At 41.1% G+C, this 16,968-nt stretch overlaps 1 protein-coding gene across 1 annotated transcript in view; it reads left to right on the top strand.

Annotated features, from left to right (window-relative positions):
* Positions 1–16,968, top strand: part of EPHA4 (EPH receptor A4) — a 152,027-nt gene that overhangs the window by 79,532 nt on the left and 55,527 nt on the right. Inside the window, exon 5 of the mRNA XM_033150247.1 lies at positions 2,253–2,591. Within this exon, the coding sequence (XP_033006138.1) occupies positions 2,253–2,591 (339 nt within the window). The remainder of the gene's footprint in view (positions 1–2,252; positions 2,592–16,968) is intronic.

Raw genomic sequence — 16,968 nt, 5'->3', positions numbered from 1 at the left:
ATGCTAAACAACGTTTGTGTCCGGATTGTCACTTTTTGAAACATGGCAACCCTAGTTAATTTCTCCATTTACTTGCACCCACAGACCACTCACCCCTTCCACCCCATTCACATCACCCTTGCCCCTTAAGGCTTACTACACATCCTCCATCACACACAAACACCATTCACTCTCTCCTATGCATAATATTCTTGTTGATTCTCACTAACTGATCAGAGCTCATATAGGAAAACCATGCAAGGATTTGGGGGTTGGGAGGTCTCCTCCCATGACAGTATCATAAAGGCTGGGTGAATAGCTCAAGCAGCTAATTCCATAGATCCAGTAGGTTAGAACTTAGAAACATTTATTGTAAAATCTGCTCTGTCTGTTGCAACAGATGCTTATGCTGCCACTGCTACAGTACTACATTACTAGATACCACAGAAGGCATATAGACATCACCTAAGATGTTTTGATACTGTCACATTTTGTTTTATTTATCTAAGAAACGTATACCTTGCTTTTCATTCTGTGCCTCAAATTGGCTTATAGGAAAGAGGGAGGAGTTTAGAATCGCACAGAAACAAATGTTCCATCAGTGCAAATTTGTTCTGCTTCTATGTTGCTTTACGGGTTTTCCTGACCACCCACAAAAGCTGACGGGGGCTACAGGAGGAGGAGAGGAAGTAAGCCCTTTTGCATTAGTAAGAGGTTTTGTGCTGGCTTCCACTAGAAAAACTACTTAGTTGAGTCTAGCCCACAATATACAGAATTTAAAACATATGCTAAAACTTCATAAAGTAAGAAAACACATGAACATATTAAAACCATTTTAATCTAGTGCCTGAAACTTAAGAGGGATGGTGCCTGCCTGATTTCTAGCGGGAGGGAGTTCCATAGAGTTGGACCTACTATGCTAATGGTACAACTCATTTTATCCACACCCTTGGGCCTGCCCAAATGCCCTGTCTGCTGATGGGAAGATTATGAGTGTGCTTTGGACTCTGGTGCTCACTTTTGTTCCTCTCTGCAAGAAAAAAAATGGGCAGGTGCCATGTTTATTTGAAGAAGGGTTTCCCTGAACCTATGAGACAGGAGACACTAGATGTGCTTGCCATTCCTTTCACCCTGCCACGCCTGTTAAGTGTGTGTGAGTCTGATCTCCCTCAGGGTGAAATTGATAGCCTTTATGTTGTGAACCATATGCCCCCTGAGAACTAGGGGAATGGGGCGGCATACGAATTTAATAAATAAAATAAAAATAAAAATAAATGGCTGAACAGACCCTTTAATCCTCTTTCCCATTTCTTATTTCCTGTTCACAGAGTGCTTTCTAAGCTCTGCATGTTGTGACACGATTCAACATGAACCTGTTTCTTCCTCCAATTTACTGGGTTGTTTTATGCATTTAGACAAGCAGGGTTAATGTTTCTTCTTGCTGATGTTAAATCACACCAAATTTACCCAGAAACAGTGTGCAAGCTGCTGGATGTTGTGGAAGAGGTGGACACATGTAAAGGGATGGGTGGGATGGAGGGCAGAGGGATTAACAGAGTTGCACTGGGATATTTTTTGTGAAGCTCAGCTAATCGTTAAAACATCCTGGGAAAGGGAGTTTTAGGAAGATGGGCGAAGACCAGGATAAAAGAGCCATGGGACATTTTATTCATGCACCTGTTCGTAGTATTAAGAGAGATCATGGTGATGTTCTTGGCTTTGATCCAGCCATATGTGCGTATCGAAGTTTGCTGCCATGCATATATTTTCTGAGGTTAAAAGGCACCTTCTATGACTTGGGCTGGAATAATCTATTTAGATAAATTTGGGGGAAGACCACAAGATCCCATTCTCTCCACCTTCCACCCCCAACACAAAGACGAATGTTTTGTCCCTGTTCTGGCTGTTAGTACTGTGCAGCATGTGGCAAGTCTTTTTAGCTCAGGCAAATCGGCATACACGACAGCCATTTGTTGACACAGTTTGCTATCTAGCCATAAAGATGCACATGGAAATCCTGCTTCCTTATGTGCATGGCCTTAGCTCTGTGGGACTGTGTGTGTACTTTTAGTACTTTACCCCCCCCCCCAAAAAAAACCCCACCAACCTACATATGAAATGGAACAGTTACGGACTTCACTACCTGCCAGACGTGTTTGCTTCAACAGATCACATCAGGACAGATGCACCCCTAGAGAGGGTTTCCTTCCTTCCGTCTTTTGACCTGGAAATGCATTTTTTTTTAAAAAAATGTTGTGCTTTTTGTCTTGCAGGTCCTCCATCTGCCCCCCAGAACCTGATTTCCAATGTCAACGAGACATCAGTCAACTTGGAATGGAGCCCTCCTCAGAACAAAGGTGGCCGCGAGGATGTTTCCTATAATGTGGTATGCAAGAGATGTGGAGCCAATGATCTGAACCGCTGCCGGTCCTGTGGAAGTGGTGTACACTTCAGCCCTCAGCAGAATAGTTTGAAAACCACCAAGGTTTCTATTACTGACCTTTTGGCACACACAAACTACACCTTTGAAATCTGGGCGGTGAACGGAGTATCCAAGCAGAATCCTAGTTCGGACCAAGCTGTGTCTGTCACTGTGACTACGAACCAAGCAGGTAAAATCCAGCAGACACTTTCCCTGCCTTGTTCTCCATTCTCCATATCATTTGAAAATTGTACTGTACGAGCTTATCAGTTGATGCTGAATAGAGGACACCAGCGAAATATGAAATGTTTATGCAGTTATTGCTTTTGCATGGTACTTTTTGCAGTTGCTTTATTAGGATGAAGTTATGCTTTAAGGAGATGTTTCTGAAATTCACAGTTGTTGTGCCCTTTTTGGCCTATACTTGACTGCATGTGCTAATCTGAAAGAACATCAGGACTCATTGCACATAGGAAACGCTACCTTTTAATAAGTGTGTCATATTCTTCCTTGGGCAGGAGTCTTAACGCTTGAGTCAGAGGGCTGTTCAGCCATGAGCCTGTTTTTTCTCAGCGCCAGATGGAAGAGAAGTAAAATAGCAACCAGGGAATAAAGAATACAGATAGATCAGACTTGGCACTTCCCCAAGATCTAGAATTTTAATTTTGTTTGGCATTTAACCTGAGCTTCTGAAACAGTATAGGCTACATCTAACTGAAATGTTTCAGTCGTGGTACCAAGCAGGATTGTTGTTTTAATTCAGAGAAGCCAAAGCACCGGGGGGCAGGGGGTAAAATTCCAAACATCTGGAAAGCGACACTACATATTGGAGCTTATATGCTAATGCTAGAAGCCTCTGACCCAAGATGGGTGAGCTAGAGTGCTTGGTCTTAGAGGAAAGCTTAGATATAATGGGCACAATGGAAACCTGGTAGAATGGAGAGAACTAGTGGGACATGCAAACTCTTTAGAAAGTCAGGGAAGGACGTATTGGAAGTAGTGTCACTGTTAATCAAAGGAACCATTGATTCCAACAAGCTGGAAATCCCCCCAAAAAGGAGAGGCTGCTTCACAGCATCACTGTGGATGGTGTTATCAGGCCCCAAGGATTAGTTAGTTTTGAGGGTATTCTATTGTCCTCCTGAACAAAATGCTTAGGTGATCTTAAGGTGGAGAATTAAATCAATGAAGCATCCAAAAGAGAAAGTGCTGTAAAAAGGTAAAGGTACCCCTGACCGTTAAGTCCAGTCACGCCCTAAATAATAATACACTTAGAATAATTAATTTTGGAACCATTTTGCAAATCATGCTAGCTTGCTGCCATATATTGAATTAATTTGTACTTTGCTTTTGTAATGGGCAGATGAACTCTATTTGTGTGTTCTTGTATGGTTTATTTCCTCTTCAGAGTTTGATGCGCTTCTGAGAATTTTGCAGGGAAATAGTTCTCAAGAATAAAATTGGCTGTAGAAACGTTTTAGGGAATACCAATGTCACATGAGTTCTAGGGTTTGAGAAAATGCTTTCTCCTTGAGCTGTAATTGAAATGAAATGAAACCAACAAGACTTGGCATCTCATAACAATGTTTGATAACAGAATCTGGATGATATTTAAATTTTGCATTGTTTCTATTGTACATGAAGTGTTTCTGTAAACATTTGAATTGATTTCCTTCAGTCACCATGCAGTGGTGTTGGCGGGTACAGGTGAAGAGCAGAGCAATGCTATGCCAACCCAAGTTAGCATCTGGATCATAATGTGGCGATCCTAGTTCATTTTGGGAAGCTGTTGTCTCCAACACAAAGGGTAAAGTCCTAAGTGGAGTGGTCAATAGCAGACCTGAGGTTTTATAGGCCAATGTCTATAAAATTGGGCATGTGTAAAAGCCTTACATTTGGTTTAATGAAATACATCCCACCCCTTCCCTATCAGGCGTGGCCATGTAATTTAAGGGCGTATGTGTGTCTGCAGTGGGAGTTGAATAAAACTTTCTCCTTTGACCATATTTATTCTCTTAAGAACAGTAGCTGCTCTAGTAGAAAGTCTTCTACTGACTCAAGTGTTGCATTATTTTTGCTGATCTCTCTTATCCACTGAAGCTCCCTCTGTGCCCCTTCAAAAGCCACTCTTGCAGGTTGCAAAACCTGCATAAATACTATGGGATATAATGTGGAGGGCTGCAGTGAAGATTGTATTGTTACGTCTTGCACAAGAATAAGCGCTTTCCTGCTAGTGCAGAGCCACCATTAGTTACAGAACTACAGTGGTGCCCCGCTAGACAAAAATAATTCGTTCTGCGAAAATTTTCATCTAGCGGGTTTTTCGTCTTGCGGAGCGGCAATGACAGCCGCGCTCCGCAAAACGAAAAAAAAGACGAAAATTTTTCGTCTTGCGAGGCAGCCCCATAGACTTTTTCGTCTAGCGGGGCAGCCTTCCGCTAGACGAATGCCTTCGTCTAGCGAGTTTTTCATCTAGCGAGGCATTCGTCTAGCGGGGCACCACTGTATAGCTTATTGGTATTCCATGTTCCTCCTGCTCCTAATTTGGAAAAGTAATACTATATTAGAAATTAATAAGAAATCGCAGCCTTGTGGCTCATCTTCATAAAGCCATATCTTCAAAGTCTTCGATTCATCTCACCTTGGCCAACATAATTTTTTAAGGCTAGTGGAGATTATCCATGCTGTGTTAGCCTTCCTCTAATCACTGTTGGCCAGTGAGGGTTCAGTGAGGAAGCATGTGACTTAGAGAGATGGGTAGTGATAGAACATAACGTTTTGCATGCAGACATTCTCCAGTTCAGTCACCGGTGTCTCCAGATAACAGGATCACAAAGAAGGTGATGTGAAAGACCGCCAGCTGGGACCCTGCAGAACCACTGCTGGGCCAAAGCAGAGTCAGTGATGGACTAGAGGGACAAACAGTCTCACCTGGTATTATTCAGTCACTTTATATAAAAGAAAAAGTCTTAAAGGTAGCTATGGAGCCTATACTATTGCTGATGGTGACCAAGATGTCTTCCTTACTAGACTCTACCATCCAATCTGGCAGCCCAAATCTATCATAATTGCTTCCATAAATATCCTGCACCAATTTTTCCACTTTGGTGCTATCCCTGGGGGGTGACATTTTGACAGCCTCTTCAAAGGTGGAGCAGCCAGTCAGAAGGCAGCAGAGAGCAAAAAAGTGTCCTCCTCCGAGGCTGGTTTCCTGTCACTTTTTTGGACTTGTCTTTGGAATATACAGCCAAGATGCTGACCCCAGAACCAATGTTCACTAAAAGAAGAGGCAGGTGTTTAAGGCATCTCCCTGTTTTCCTGTATTGCACATCATACCCCTGAATGTGAGAGAAAGACATATAAGGAGGCAGAAAATAATGTTGTATATTCATAGAACTTGTAAAGCTCAAAAGAATCTCATTTGGACACCTGCATTAAATCAACAACCTTCATTTATTTGCTTGAGTACTTGGCAGTACATTTATTGAAAATAGATACAGTACAATAGTAGGAGAGACCATATAATTGTGAGTCATGAGTGTGTTTTTCATTATTTTCTATACAACTTTTATCAACTCAGTTGGAGCAATATAAGTGGGTTGCTGAGCTGCACTTTAGTTTATTCACTTATGTTGTTTTTTTATTTTCATTTGCAATGTTTTTTTTGTAAGTCTCAGACAATGCAAGGGAATGTTTAAATGAAAATATGCAAATAAAACTTTGGGAAGGACTTGCCGATCAGAAGGTCGGCGGTTCGAATCCCCGCAACGGGGTGAGGTCCCGTTGCTTAGTCCCTGCTCCTGCCAACCTAGCAGTTTGAAAGCATGTCAAAGTGCAAGTAGATAAATAGGTACCACTCTGGCAGGAAGGTAAACGGCATTTCTGTGCGCTGCTCTGATTCGCCAGAAGCGGCTTAGTCATGCTGGCCACATGACCCGGAAGCTGTACGCTGGCTCCCTCGGCCAATAAAGCGAGATGAGCACCGCAACCCCAGAGTCATCCGCAGCTGGACCTAATGGTCAGGGGTCTCTTTACTTTTACCTTAAGATTTGTGTCTGAGCTTAAAGATAGTATCTCAATATGACTTTATCCAGATATGATATACCTTTTAAAAATATGTTACATTATGTTAAAAATGTTATGGTGGTTTGCAGTTGTCTCAGCTTTATAGCATCTTATGACATGATTAAGAAGCAATACTATGATAATCCGTAGAATTTAACAGATATGATTAAGGAACAGTACTATGATAATCAGTTTATATTAACCTTGCAGACCTGTGCATGTCTGTTCAGATAAAAGCCCCAAAGAGTTTAGTGGGACTCACTACCACATTAATGTCTGTAGGACTGCAGCATAAGACAGTAGTTCTACATAAAGATGAACAGGTACAGGTACATCAGTTGAAATTGAATTCATCAGTGCTTCCACTGTGAAAATAGGGGCTTATTGTTGGTAACTGTGTTACAAGTAGATATATTAACTACTAAAATCAGTAGTCTCTGTCCACTGAAATAGACCACATACCTTTCTAACCAGTTTCAATAAATCATAGGTGCATGATTTCGCTAAAAATAAGCTTCTTTCACTCATTTGAGTTGGAGAGTAAAGCACATATTTGATCTATATCACTGGCCTTGTTGAAGTGGATGGAATTTATAAAGTCTTCATTTTGGATAGATTGAGTCCACTATTGTTAAAAGAAATCTCCTAGAAAGAAACTAAGTTAGATTAAAAAATAGAAAGTAGGAAGTATATGTTAAAAGGCTAAATTCAGTGAGAAAACTTACCAAGCTGATGATACCACATTGTTTGGCGTGGTTACAACAAAAAGGGATTGAGAGATGCTTCTAAAGGATCTCTCCAATGAGTGGCAAAATTGCAAATGCAATTATACGTAAGCAAGTGTGAAGGGTGTGTGTGTGTGTGTGCAAAAACATAATAATATAATTTCACATACTGTATGCATTCATGGGATCTGAACATTCTGGTTACATAACCTCAGAAAGGTTGTTGTAGAGCTGGAGAAGGGCAATCACAATAATCTAGGGACAGGGACATTGTGTGTACCCTTATGTTATACATTTTGAGTGGTTTGGGGTTCAATCTTGAGCACACCATTCAGTTTAAACCTTCCTGTGTATATATTTTATGTAGGTACACAGTGAAGTAAGGATAATGTTTCTGGTCTGAAACAAAAAAATATTCACATGGGAATAAAGCTACATGGGAAGAAAAAACAAAGCAGAGTGACGATTAAAAATAGAACTGTCTCTATCATCCATCTTTCCATGTGGCTTCATTTTGTGTTACTCAGAAGACACGCTGCTCTGTTCTGATTTTGGAAAGCTTTCCCCCCGCCAAAAAAAGTTTTTTTCTTTAGCAAACGAGACTGCATGGCAATTTGTTGTTAGCCTGTTAGGTTACCTTCAGCTTAATGCTCTGTTAAGTCAGCCATCACAGTGAAATGGGTAGAGGAAGTGCCAGATTAATAAATATTCAGGCTTTTCTCTCACTGCACTTGGCTGTGGATATTTTAAAATTGCTGCTGTAGTCAGCGAGGGATCTTTTGTATGAAGATATCCAACTCTGGCTCATGCTTACACACACTCCCTTCTTTTTCAGCGTATCTAGCTGTCTGTTCGCCTGTCACAAAGCTCCTTCGTTTCAGAAAGAGACTGAGATCTGCAACATACTCTCCCAATATTACACACACACACACACACACACACACACACAATCTCTCCAGATTGTTAAGCACTGTCATCCTGTACTGCTTGCCTCCAATATTCTGGACCTGTCAGATATAGTCTAGAATGCCAAACCAGTAGATCAGAATGAACACATTATTCTGCTAGCTAAATGCTGTTTTTGAGTTTCATTTCAGTTAACACCAAGCTAAACCTCCACAAGCAGCAGGCAGGGTAGATTTCCAAGGATGTCATGGAGGAAAAGAAGTGGATTCACAGTTTGATTTTCCTAATTGAGGCACAATGGTTGAGGCGAAAGTGGGGCAATGGGCTGAGTGTCAATGTTTTGATGTATTAAAGTTTTTTTAAACAACAACAACAACAACAACAACAACAACAACAACAACAACAACAACACATTAGAATAGCCAAAGGGCTTTGGGTGCTTACATCCGGGTAACTCACAAACACTGGAAGATTTTCTAGAAAAATAGACAAATTCTTGCTTGGTATTTTGGTGTAGTGCTTTGCAAGCCCCTGCTTGCTTTCAGATGCTGATTAGAATTCCATGTGCATTGTGGCACACAGCACAGAAAATGCACATAAAGCGCTTCTCTATGTTCTGCCAGCCCGATTTAGACTGTGCAATAGCGTATGTGTATCAAATGAGGATCCATTGCTATACCATGCCCTGCGTCACTTTGTGCTGCTCACGCTGACAATGATGGAGTTTGCATGGGCAGATCAAAAGCATCAGATGGCCCTTAGTTTGATTCCAAGTGCTATAGCTGAGGCTGCCAAGGCTAGTAAAGTGAAGGGCCTTTCTGTTCGGCTGCCATCTTGCTCTCTGTATTTCTAATTAGCCCATAACGCATGCACACTTGAAATGAAATACAGTTGGACAATTATTTTAAGTAGCTGCAAAAACACATTTACATTTTCATGCAAAAATAAAGTTAATTGACTCTCACATTCATCATCTTCTCCAGTTTGTCAGAGAGGCAGCTGAGCACATGCCAGCTACAGCAGAAGTTTCCTCCCCTGGACCTCTGTCATCCAAATACCTAGTTATCCAAATTCACTGTGTGATTTCCCTTATCCTAAGCATCCCACCTGACAATGTCACCTTCTGTTAGCTTTACATTTTGGAGGTTTCATTCACTGGCTTTGAAAATGAGGCTGAACTGCATTTTAAAAAACAAACACACACACACACACACAAGAATAATTTGTCCCTTTCCCTTCTTTTCACAAGAGAAAAGAAAGTATTTTTATTTTCCTCATTTATAGTTTGGAAAGCTATTCCCCCCCCCTCCCTAATGTATGCTTGTTTAACTTTGCGTTGATGAGTGAGTGTTTGGTTTACTGTGTGTGAGGAAATCGGTGAAAGGAAACTAAGTCAGACTAATGAGTATTATGTTTAGTTCTCAAAGTAGTAAGGGCCAAGGTCATTCTTATTTCTGGTGGGATTGAGATCTAAAGGCTGGACCCAGGTCCTGAGGGATTTCTGTATCCTGTACTCACAAGCTTCCACCTACTGGCTAGCAGTTATGCTGCTTTGATTAGAGTGCAGATGTTGTACAGTGCCCTGGTCTAAAAGGAGCAAATTCCCAGTCGTCTGGCAATGAAGATTTTAGAGCATTGACAGAGACTCTTGAATAAGATGCTTTGTCCAAAATGAAGAGCCACAGAAAAGTGTGAGAAGCTGTATTTTTAAGGGTCCCTCATAATTTGAGCTCCGTGCTGGGTGGGGTGGGGGACGGGACCATATTATGTGTCGTTTGCAGTGGCAGAAATCTAAGATCAAGTGGAAGTAGACCCTACTCATGACTGTGTTACCCCATCCTGGAAATTTTGGCCTTGTGTATTTAAGAATGAGCTCTTTTAGGACTCCATATATCATGCTAGAATCAGGGGACTTTGCCCTCATCTACTTGGCAGTGTTGTGCTAGCCAGCTTTTCCCCATCCAGTCCACCCAATGCTGTGAGCAAACAGGGAGGCAATTTGCTAGGCTTTACAGAGCCATGTGGTTCCTTGGGTATAGCTGTCAACCCTCCCTGCTGTTCCCCAATGTTTAATAAGGGAATTTCCTGCAAAAAAGGGAAAGGTTGACAGCTATGTCCTTGGGGTGCCCCCAAAACAACACGGTGACCTTCAGCCTTGTTTCCATTGGCCATGCTGGCTGGGGCTGATGGAAGCCAGTAACATCTGAAGTGTGCCAAGATAGCTGCTCCTGTTTCATACAATGAAGCGAATAATGGCAATAATTCTGATACAAAAATAATGGCAGTATGTGTTTGTGTTTGATATACAGTATTGAGGTTCATTGCTTCTGGATCATTTACGAAGTTAGAAAGTATTCCTTTAATCTGCAATATGAACTCCTAAAACTTTGTTTTGAAGGATTGTCACAATTGTTGTTGTTCAGTCGTTCAGTCATGTCCGACTCTTCGTGACCCCATGGACCAGAGCACGCCAGGCACGCCTATCCTTCACTGCCTCCCGCAGTTTGGCCAAACTCATGTTAGTAGCTTCGAGAACACTGTCCAACCATCTCATCCTCTATGAATGAAGAATAGATTTCAAAATACCTTATTTATGTACGTAATTGAGTTTCTATCCCACACCTTCTAAAATGCTTAAGGAAAGTAACAATACTCTTTTAAATCAGTAATTTAAGATGTTTCAAAATGATATCTAGCAATAAATAATGTTAGAAAAGAAAGAAAGTAGAGCTAAAATAAAAAGTTTTGAAAACATAATCTCTTTAGGTGGTGGAAAACTAGAAAGAAAACTGAAAGGAAAAGGATTTTTTAATAATTAAATCTCATTCCACTTCTTACTGTCTTAGGCCTCAGGAAGGAATGAAAATCCAGTTTTGTTTTCGGTCAGATAAAGATCAATATAAGGAACAAAAAGAGAAATAAGAGTTGAGAAGGAGAAGATGAGATAAATGTTTTTGCATCTCAGCTAGGCATCTAGCAACATATTTTGGGGAATGAGGAACAAACAAATTTTCCTGCAGAACCCCTCTGCCCTTCAACTATTTATTACAACATTTATACCTCATCATACTTGCACAAAAGCAGCCCTTATGACTTTATATGATTTAAAAGCATTTATATAAAGCTTAGAATTTCAAAAATCTCTAACCCTTACTGTTGAACCTCCAAGAGCCACCAAGAATATCTGTCTGGTGTTCAAAATTCGCACAGAGAGGATTCGGACAGAAAGGTGCTTTTGTTTGAACTTTGAGGCTGCAGTTGAACAAAGGACAGAAGGTGTGCAGGCATGTTTCAGTCCAGCATGGTGTCCTCCTTCCTGTGATTGGCATCTTGACCCCTCAAATGTACAGAAAGCAGCCTGGTATTTGGCTGAAGGAGAACTTTGCACAGAAAGGTTGATTGTTCTGCACCTTGGTCAACCAAGATAATAAGATCTGTCAGCAGGAGACAAGCCTGAGATGTATAGCACAGATACTTGACACAGCAGGGCTGCTTTAGCCTTTCTGCGTGCCCAAAAAGAGGGTGTTTCTACAATAGGATTCAATTAAGAATGTGTAAAGCTAGTAAGGGAAGCAGTTTATAGCTGGTTAAATATTTGGAAGATGTAATGTGGTCAGGAGTGTAAGGATATGTGTGTCTTGAAACTTGTTTTGCATAAATGTCAGCCCTTCTTATTTGGTTTAAAATAAATAAATAATGCATGCTTTAAACAGCTTAAAATTGTGGAGAGAAGGTATGTATGTATATATATATATATCATCCCATCATTGTTCTTTTGATGGTTTAATGATTCATCGTGTACTGTACAAAGAGTTTCAAAAAGGAAACAAATAAAAAAAAAGTGGGGAAACCACAGGACTTAGAAGTCTAAGTGTGGTAGGAGAACCAGGGAGTAGAAAAAATAACCATCGCATTGAATTGTTTCTGAGATGCTACTGAAATGAACGGTTAGCTAAAAGATGCCTTTCATTTGTCCGTCATGTGTGCTTGGGAAGAAAACTCCCAAGGATCTCAAAGACAAACAGCTCTGATCAATTGAGAATTCCTGCCCAAGGTCCTTTAATTATGCCCCTAAAAAGAGTGTGCTGTGGTAGGAAATATCTTCTCTATGCTGCCTTTTTTCCCTTTGGCACCCAGCCTTGTTCATGTGCGTTAGACGTGCTAATAAGACTGTGCATACATGCAGCCAACTCGAAACAAAACAGAGAGGGAAATCTATCATTGGGAGGGGTTAGATTTATTATTTTAAAGCGATTACATTTTTTTTACACAGAGAAATAATACAAGCAACAACTGCCTGCTTCTTGGCAAGGCAGCTGTACCACCCATTTCCATGAATTTGTATTCAACAAGAGGGTAAGAATCAGTCGGCCAGGCAAAGAAAAGGCTTCGACAACTCTTAGTAAATCACCAGCTTCAGGGTTCATTGAACAACTTAGGGGAAAGTAGTCTACTCTGTAGTGACAAGAGGTGATTATGATGTTTTAAGTATACACTTGGTCACATTTTGAGTGAGATCTGACTGTTTTCTCAGGGAAATGAAATTCACTGTCACTCCATAGCAAAGTGGCTTCTATTATTTTACACCGGTGAGTAGGAAGAAGCAAGAATTTGTGCTTCTTACCCGTATAAAGTACCTTACTACCAAATGGCATTGAATTTCATTTCCCACAGAAAATGGTCAGTTCTCTTTCAAAATGTGGCCAAAGGTGTACAGAAAGCAACTCTCTGTCGCTGATGTGTCCCTGTCTTGTTTTATATTTCCACCTCAGGGCAACTTTTCAGCAAGCACAGTAGGGCCTGATCCATAATAGCCCTGGGAAGTGTAAGTGAAGGCCAGGCTGCTTCGTAATTTCTGCTGCAGTCCAGATGAGTTTATTCTTCTAAGCTCCCACATGTTCAGGAGGCTCCCCCCCCAGCCATCTCCCCCAAACTGAGTAAAATTAATTGTTATCTCCAAAGAGGAGCCAGAAAGACACCAGAGTCCAGTCTGCGGTTGAGCAACAATAAAAGGATTCAGAGAACTTTATCAAAGCTTCTATTAACCCCCTGCTGGTGTCCTCAAACAGGATTTTTCCTCCAAGAATGAGAGCACAAAAGCTGGGCTACACAACTGCCCCTGTGTGTCCATTCAGAGGTTTTAAATCCGCAGAGTTACTAATTAAAATGCCATGCAGTGTAGCACAAATAAACATAGCCTGCTTCTAAGTCCCTGCATTGCTCCACTGACTCATGATTCAAGAAGCAGAGTAGGAAGCTGACCTGATTATATCCATGGATGAGAACACTAGCTCAGCCTCGCTCTCCCATATTGAATTGTTAAGCTTTAGCTGTGGAGGGGAAGCAGAAAAGGACTGTCAGATACATTCATACGTAAGGCGATGAAGGGGACCAACAAGCTCTTTGTTTAGAAACTGTCCCTCATGGGGACGCCGGTCCTTGCAGTGCCCTTCTGGTAGAAGCCTTATTGAACCGAACACAGTTGTCGCTGACCGAGTATCTGGAGACTTGGGAGCGTTGTCTGTTTGCACAGGTTTGCATCGGCTCACGGAGAGCTGTAGCGCGCGCCTACCGCAGTCTGCAATCAAAGTGGCAACGTTTTGAGGGATGTCACAGTGCGGAGCTTTCTAGCAGACGTGACTTTTTTTCACCGAGATATGTCACAGGAGATTTAGATCTGTGTGAACTGGTGTGTAGAGAGTTTGGCTGGGGTGTTTTATTTTTGTTTTGTTCTCGTGTGTGTGTGTGTGTGTTTGTCCCCTTTCTTTCTTTTTCAGTACGAGAAAGCTCTGGTGGGGTTTCCCCCTGCCCAAACAAATCATGCAAATGTATGGTTGCTATCTGCGTGCACTCGGAAGATTTCATGCAGTCTGTTTAGATTAATGTAATCTTCCTTCATTACTAAATTCAGGCACTGGCATTCTCAGCCTTTGATTTAGTAGCCTTCTTGGTCATTGGAGCACTTGGTTGCAGAGCTCTTGTAAAGGGGAGAGGGAAAAAATATCTTAATCACTATCAGACATTTATAGTGTTTTTATGCCTCTCTCTTGAATACATTCCAAAGAGAGAAAATAGCAAACCAGGCCATATGTACATAGTTTATGCCTTTTGGCCATTATTAGTTCAGAACACTCCATATGGGAAAAGGTCCTGTGCAAAACACACACTGCTTTGTTTTTTGTCCTTAAAGCCTTTCACTTGGATGTAATTATGTTCCATCATTGGATATTGTTATAAGAATGATTTCAGAGGGGAGAGGAATGGACAAAACAGAATTAAATACACTTGACTATTTTATATTAAATTATATTGGTTTTATTCTTTATAGAGGGGGGAATCATTTCTGTTTTCACATCATCCTGTTGGTTACATCCCTGACATACCTCTATGAGAAGAGATGGCAAGGATACAAATGCATTTCAGTCTTTGTGAAAAAATTACTACGCAGTGTGGAATGTTTTCAGAGACAGCACTAAGAGCAGATAAGTCCATAAGTTATAAAGAAATGATCCCTTAGTTAACAAAGCATGCTTTTTGTATTATATATTCAGCTTATCAAGCTATATACATAAGACATTTGCTTAACATGGCAATGACAATCAGTCAACAAAAGACATAAACATAATGTCTGCGGATGCATTTTAGATTTTTTTATTGGTCAACTTTGATGAAAAGAAATGCAAGTTTCTGGTCCTCATTGTTACTGAGATACTGAATTGCTTCCAGAGTATGAAAAACAATTCTCTCTTTAAATCTTTTATTGGTTGATAGACATTTTTCTTCCTAAACACAATGCCTTTTTAGTCACACAGATGCAGAAATCAGTTAGAACCTGATAGTGTGCATTAGTTGAACTTGAGATGGGCCTCCTGCTGATATAATTTGGGCTACCAGCATCTAACTTGATGAAGCTTGAATGGTGGCAGAAACTATTGAACATCGGCTGCTATATGGAAATCTTTCTTTGCTGAGCCTTAATAAGTGTGGACTTACCTCAATTAACAGATTATTTACTTTTTAAAAACCAACAATTCTAAAGTGACAGTCCCAGTGAGAAAAGTATGTCATGCCCTAGATTGGTTAGAAATCTGGAGAAAGCTGATTTCTGTTGAAAACAATGGAACTTAAGTGTGCTTTTCCATTCATTTCAATGGGGCTTGGGTGTAACTAATTTTCTCTGGGTTACACCCATTGTGTGGATTAATGCTGTTCCACTGCAAACGATAATTGCGTCTTTGCAATTGTCCACAGTCCCTTGCATTTATCCTCTATGGTCCTCTGGCCTAAATGAGTTTCCCATCCGTAGCTTAGCGCTGAAAACGGATAGCTACATCTCAATTTTCTTGTGCGTCAAGATGCTGTATACAAACCTGAATCAGTTTTTGTGTTCTGAATTGCCTCTCCTCTAATCTCTCAAGAAATCAGGGGTAAGGGAGTTGGGGAAAACCTTTGTGGGACAGCAGGGCTGACAAATTACCTTTAGAATTTCATAGCTGCTCTGCAGGGCATAGCTTCAGCAGCACACCGCCATCCTTCTCTCTCCTTGTGCTGCCACTGCTATGTTGAAAGTTTGAAAGGCTGCAATTATGCAAACAGTGAGGAAGGAAGGACCAAAAGAAGTCCTCTGAAGGTTGGAATGGGCACAAAGAGATATGGCTTCAATGGCAAATGGAAGACATGTGATTTTCTCTTCAAAAAGAAAGTGTTTGTTAAGAGTGATGAGTAGCAAACGCCGTAAACTGCGAGACTCCGCAGGGTAGGCATTGTCTGGCATGTTTTGAGTCAAATACAGTCTGATCTTTACCCACTGCTGTAAATTGCTCACTTAGTCTACTTGCTTTCACATGTCACCAGCTTCCTTTAGGCATTAAGAGGATAAAATTTGCGGACGTGTCTGTTTCAATACGGAATGATACAGCCCTTGTAAATCAAGAGAGCTGTAAGAGGGGCATAAACATCTAGTTGGTGCATTTTATTGGAAGGGGAGAGAAAGCTCTTTTAAAGGCTTCAGCACTTGGAAAGCATTTTATTGACTGAGATGAGCTTTTAAAAAATAAAAATCAAGCCTTCCTTTCCCCTCTATTCTATTTCGTCCTTCAATCCCTTGCATCATAGGGACATTCTTTCTGAGCATCTCTTTGGTTTCTAGAACCTGAAGATACTTCTTTCTCTCTGAGAGCCGTTTCAGAATCTGGCCAACAAGCCCCAAAAGCCAGTAGTTAATCCACATAATCTCTTTTACACCATCAGAGCTGGTGTCGACACATGGCACTCTTGGACAGCTGTGCTGCCTTAGATGATTAGTTCTGCAGAGCTGCCATTTTAATGCCCCACAAAGCACTGACATAGCTTTTCTTTGAGGCATTGTGGGAAATTAAAATGAAGGCTGCAAGCCTCTACTGCCATCAGGTAAGCTCAAGGGCATAGGAAGGGGTCCACTGCAGAGCACTTTCTTGGGCAGGGGCTCAAATCTGCAGCTGGCCCTGAATACCAAGATGCTGAAATTGTGCAGCAGGAGCCCCTTGGGAGGCTTGTGCCTAGTGGGGATACAGGATCCTCACAAATCCTTTCCTCTTCTGCTTTGTTTCAATTTACATTTGGTTTTGCTCTCATTTACAGTTGAAGCTGCCAGTAACTTTTAAAGCGATCACAATGTCTCTGGAACTGAATTTGGGCTGTGAAATGGATGCTGTAGAAGTAAAAGTGGTTCTTACAATGTTTTGCAGATTTATCTCCACTTGAATATTACTATCATCATTTATAATTTTATATAGCATCATGAACGTACCATTGTGGTTTATGGTGAACATTTCCTTGCCCCAGTCCACATTCTGATACTGGGTCCTATTACAGGTCTATGGGCAGTTAGGG

This window comes from Lacerta agilis, chromosome 5 (genome assembly GCF_009819535.1).
Source record: "Lacerta agilis isolate rLacAgi1 chromosome 5, rLacAgi1.pri, whole genome shotgun sequence".
NCBI lineage: Eukaryota > Metazoa > Chordata > Lepidosauria > Squamata > Lacertidae > Lacerta > Lacerta agilis.
Note: the sequence above shows the minus strand (reverse complement) of the source record. Positions and strands in the feature narration are given on the sequence as shown.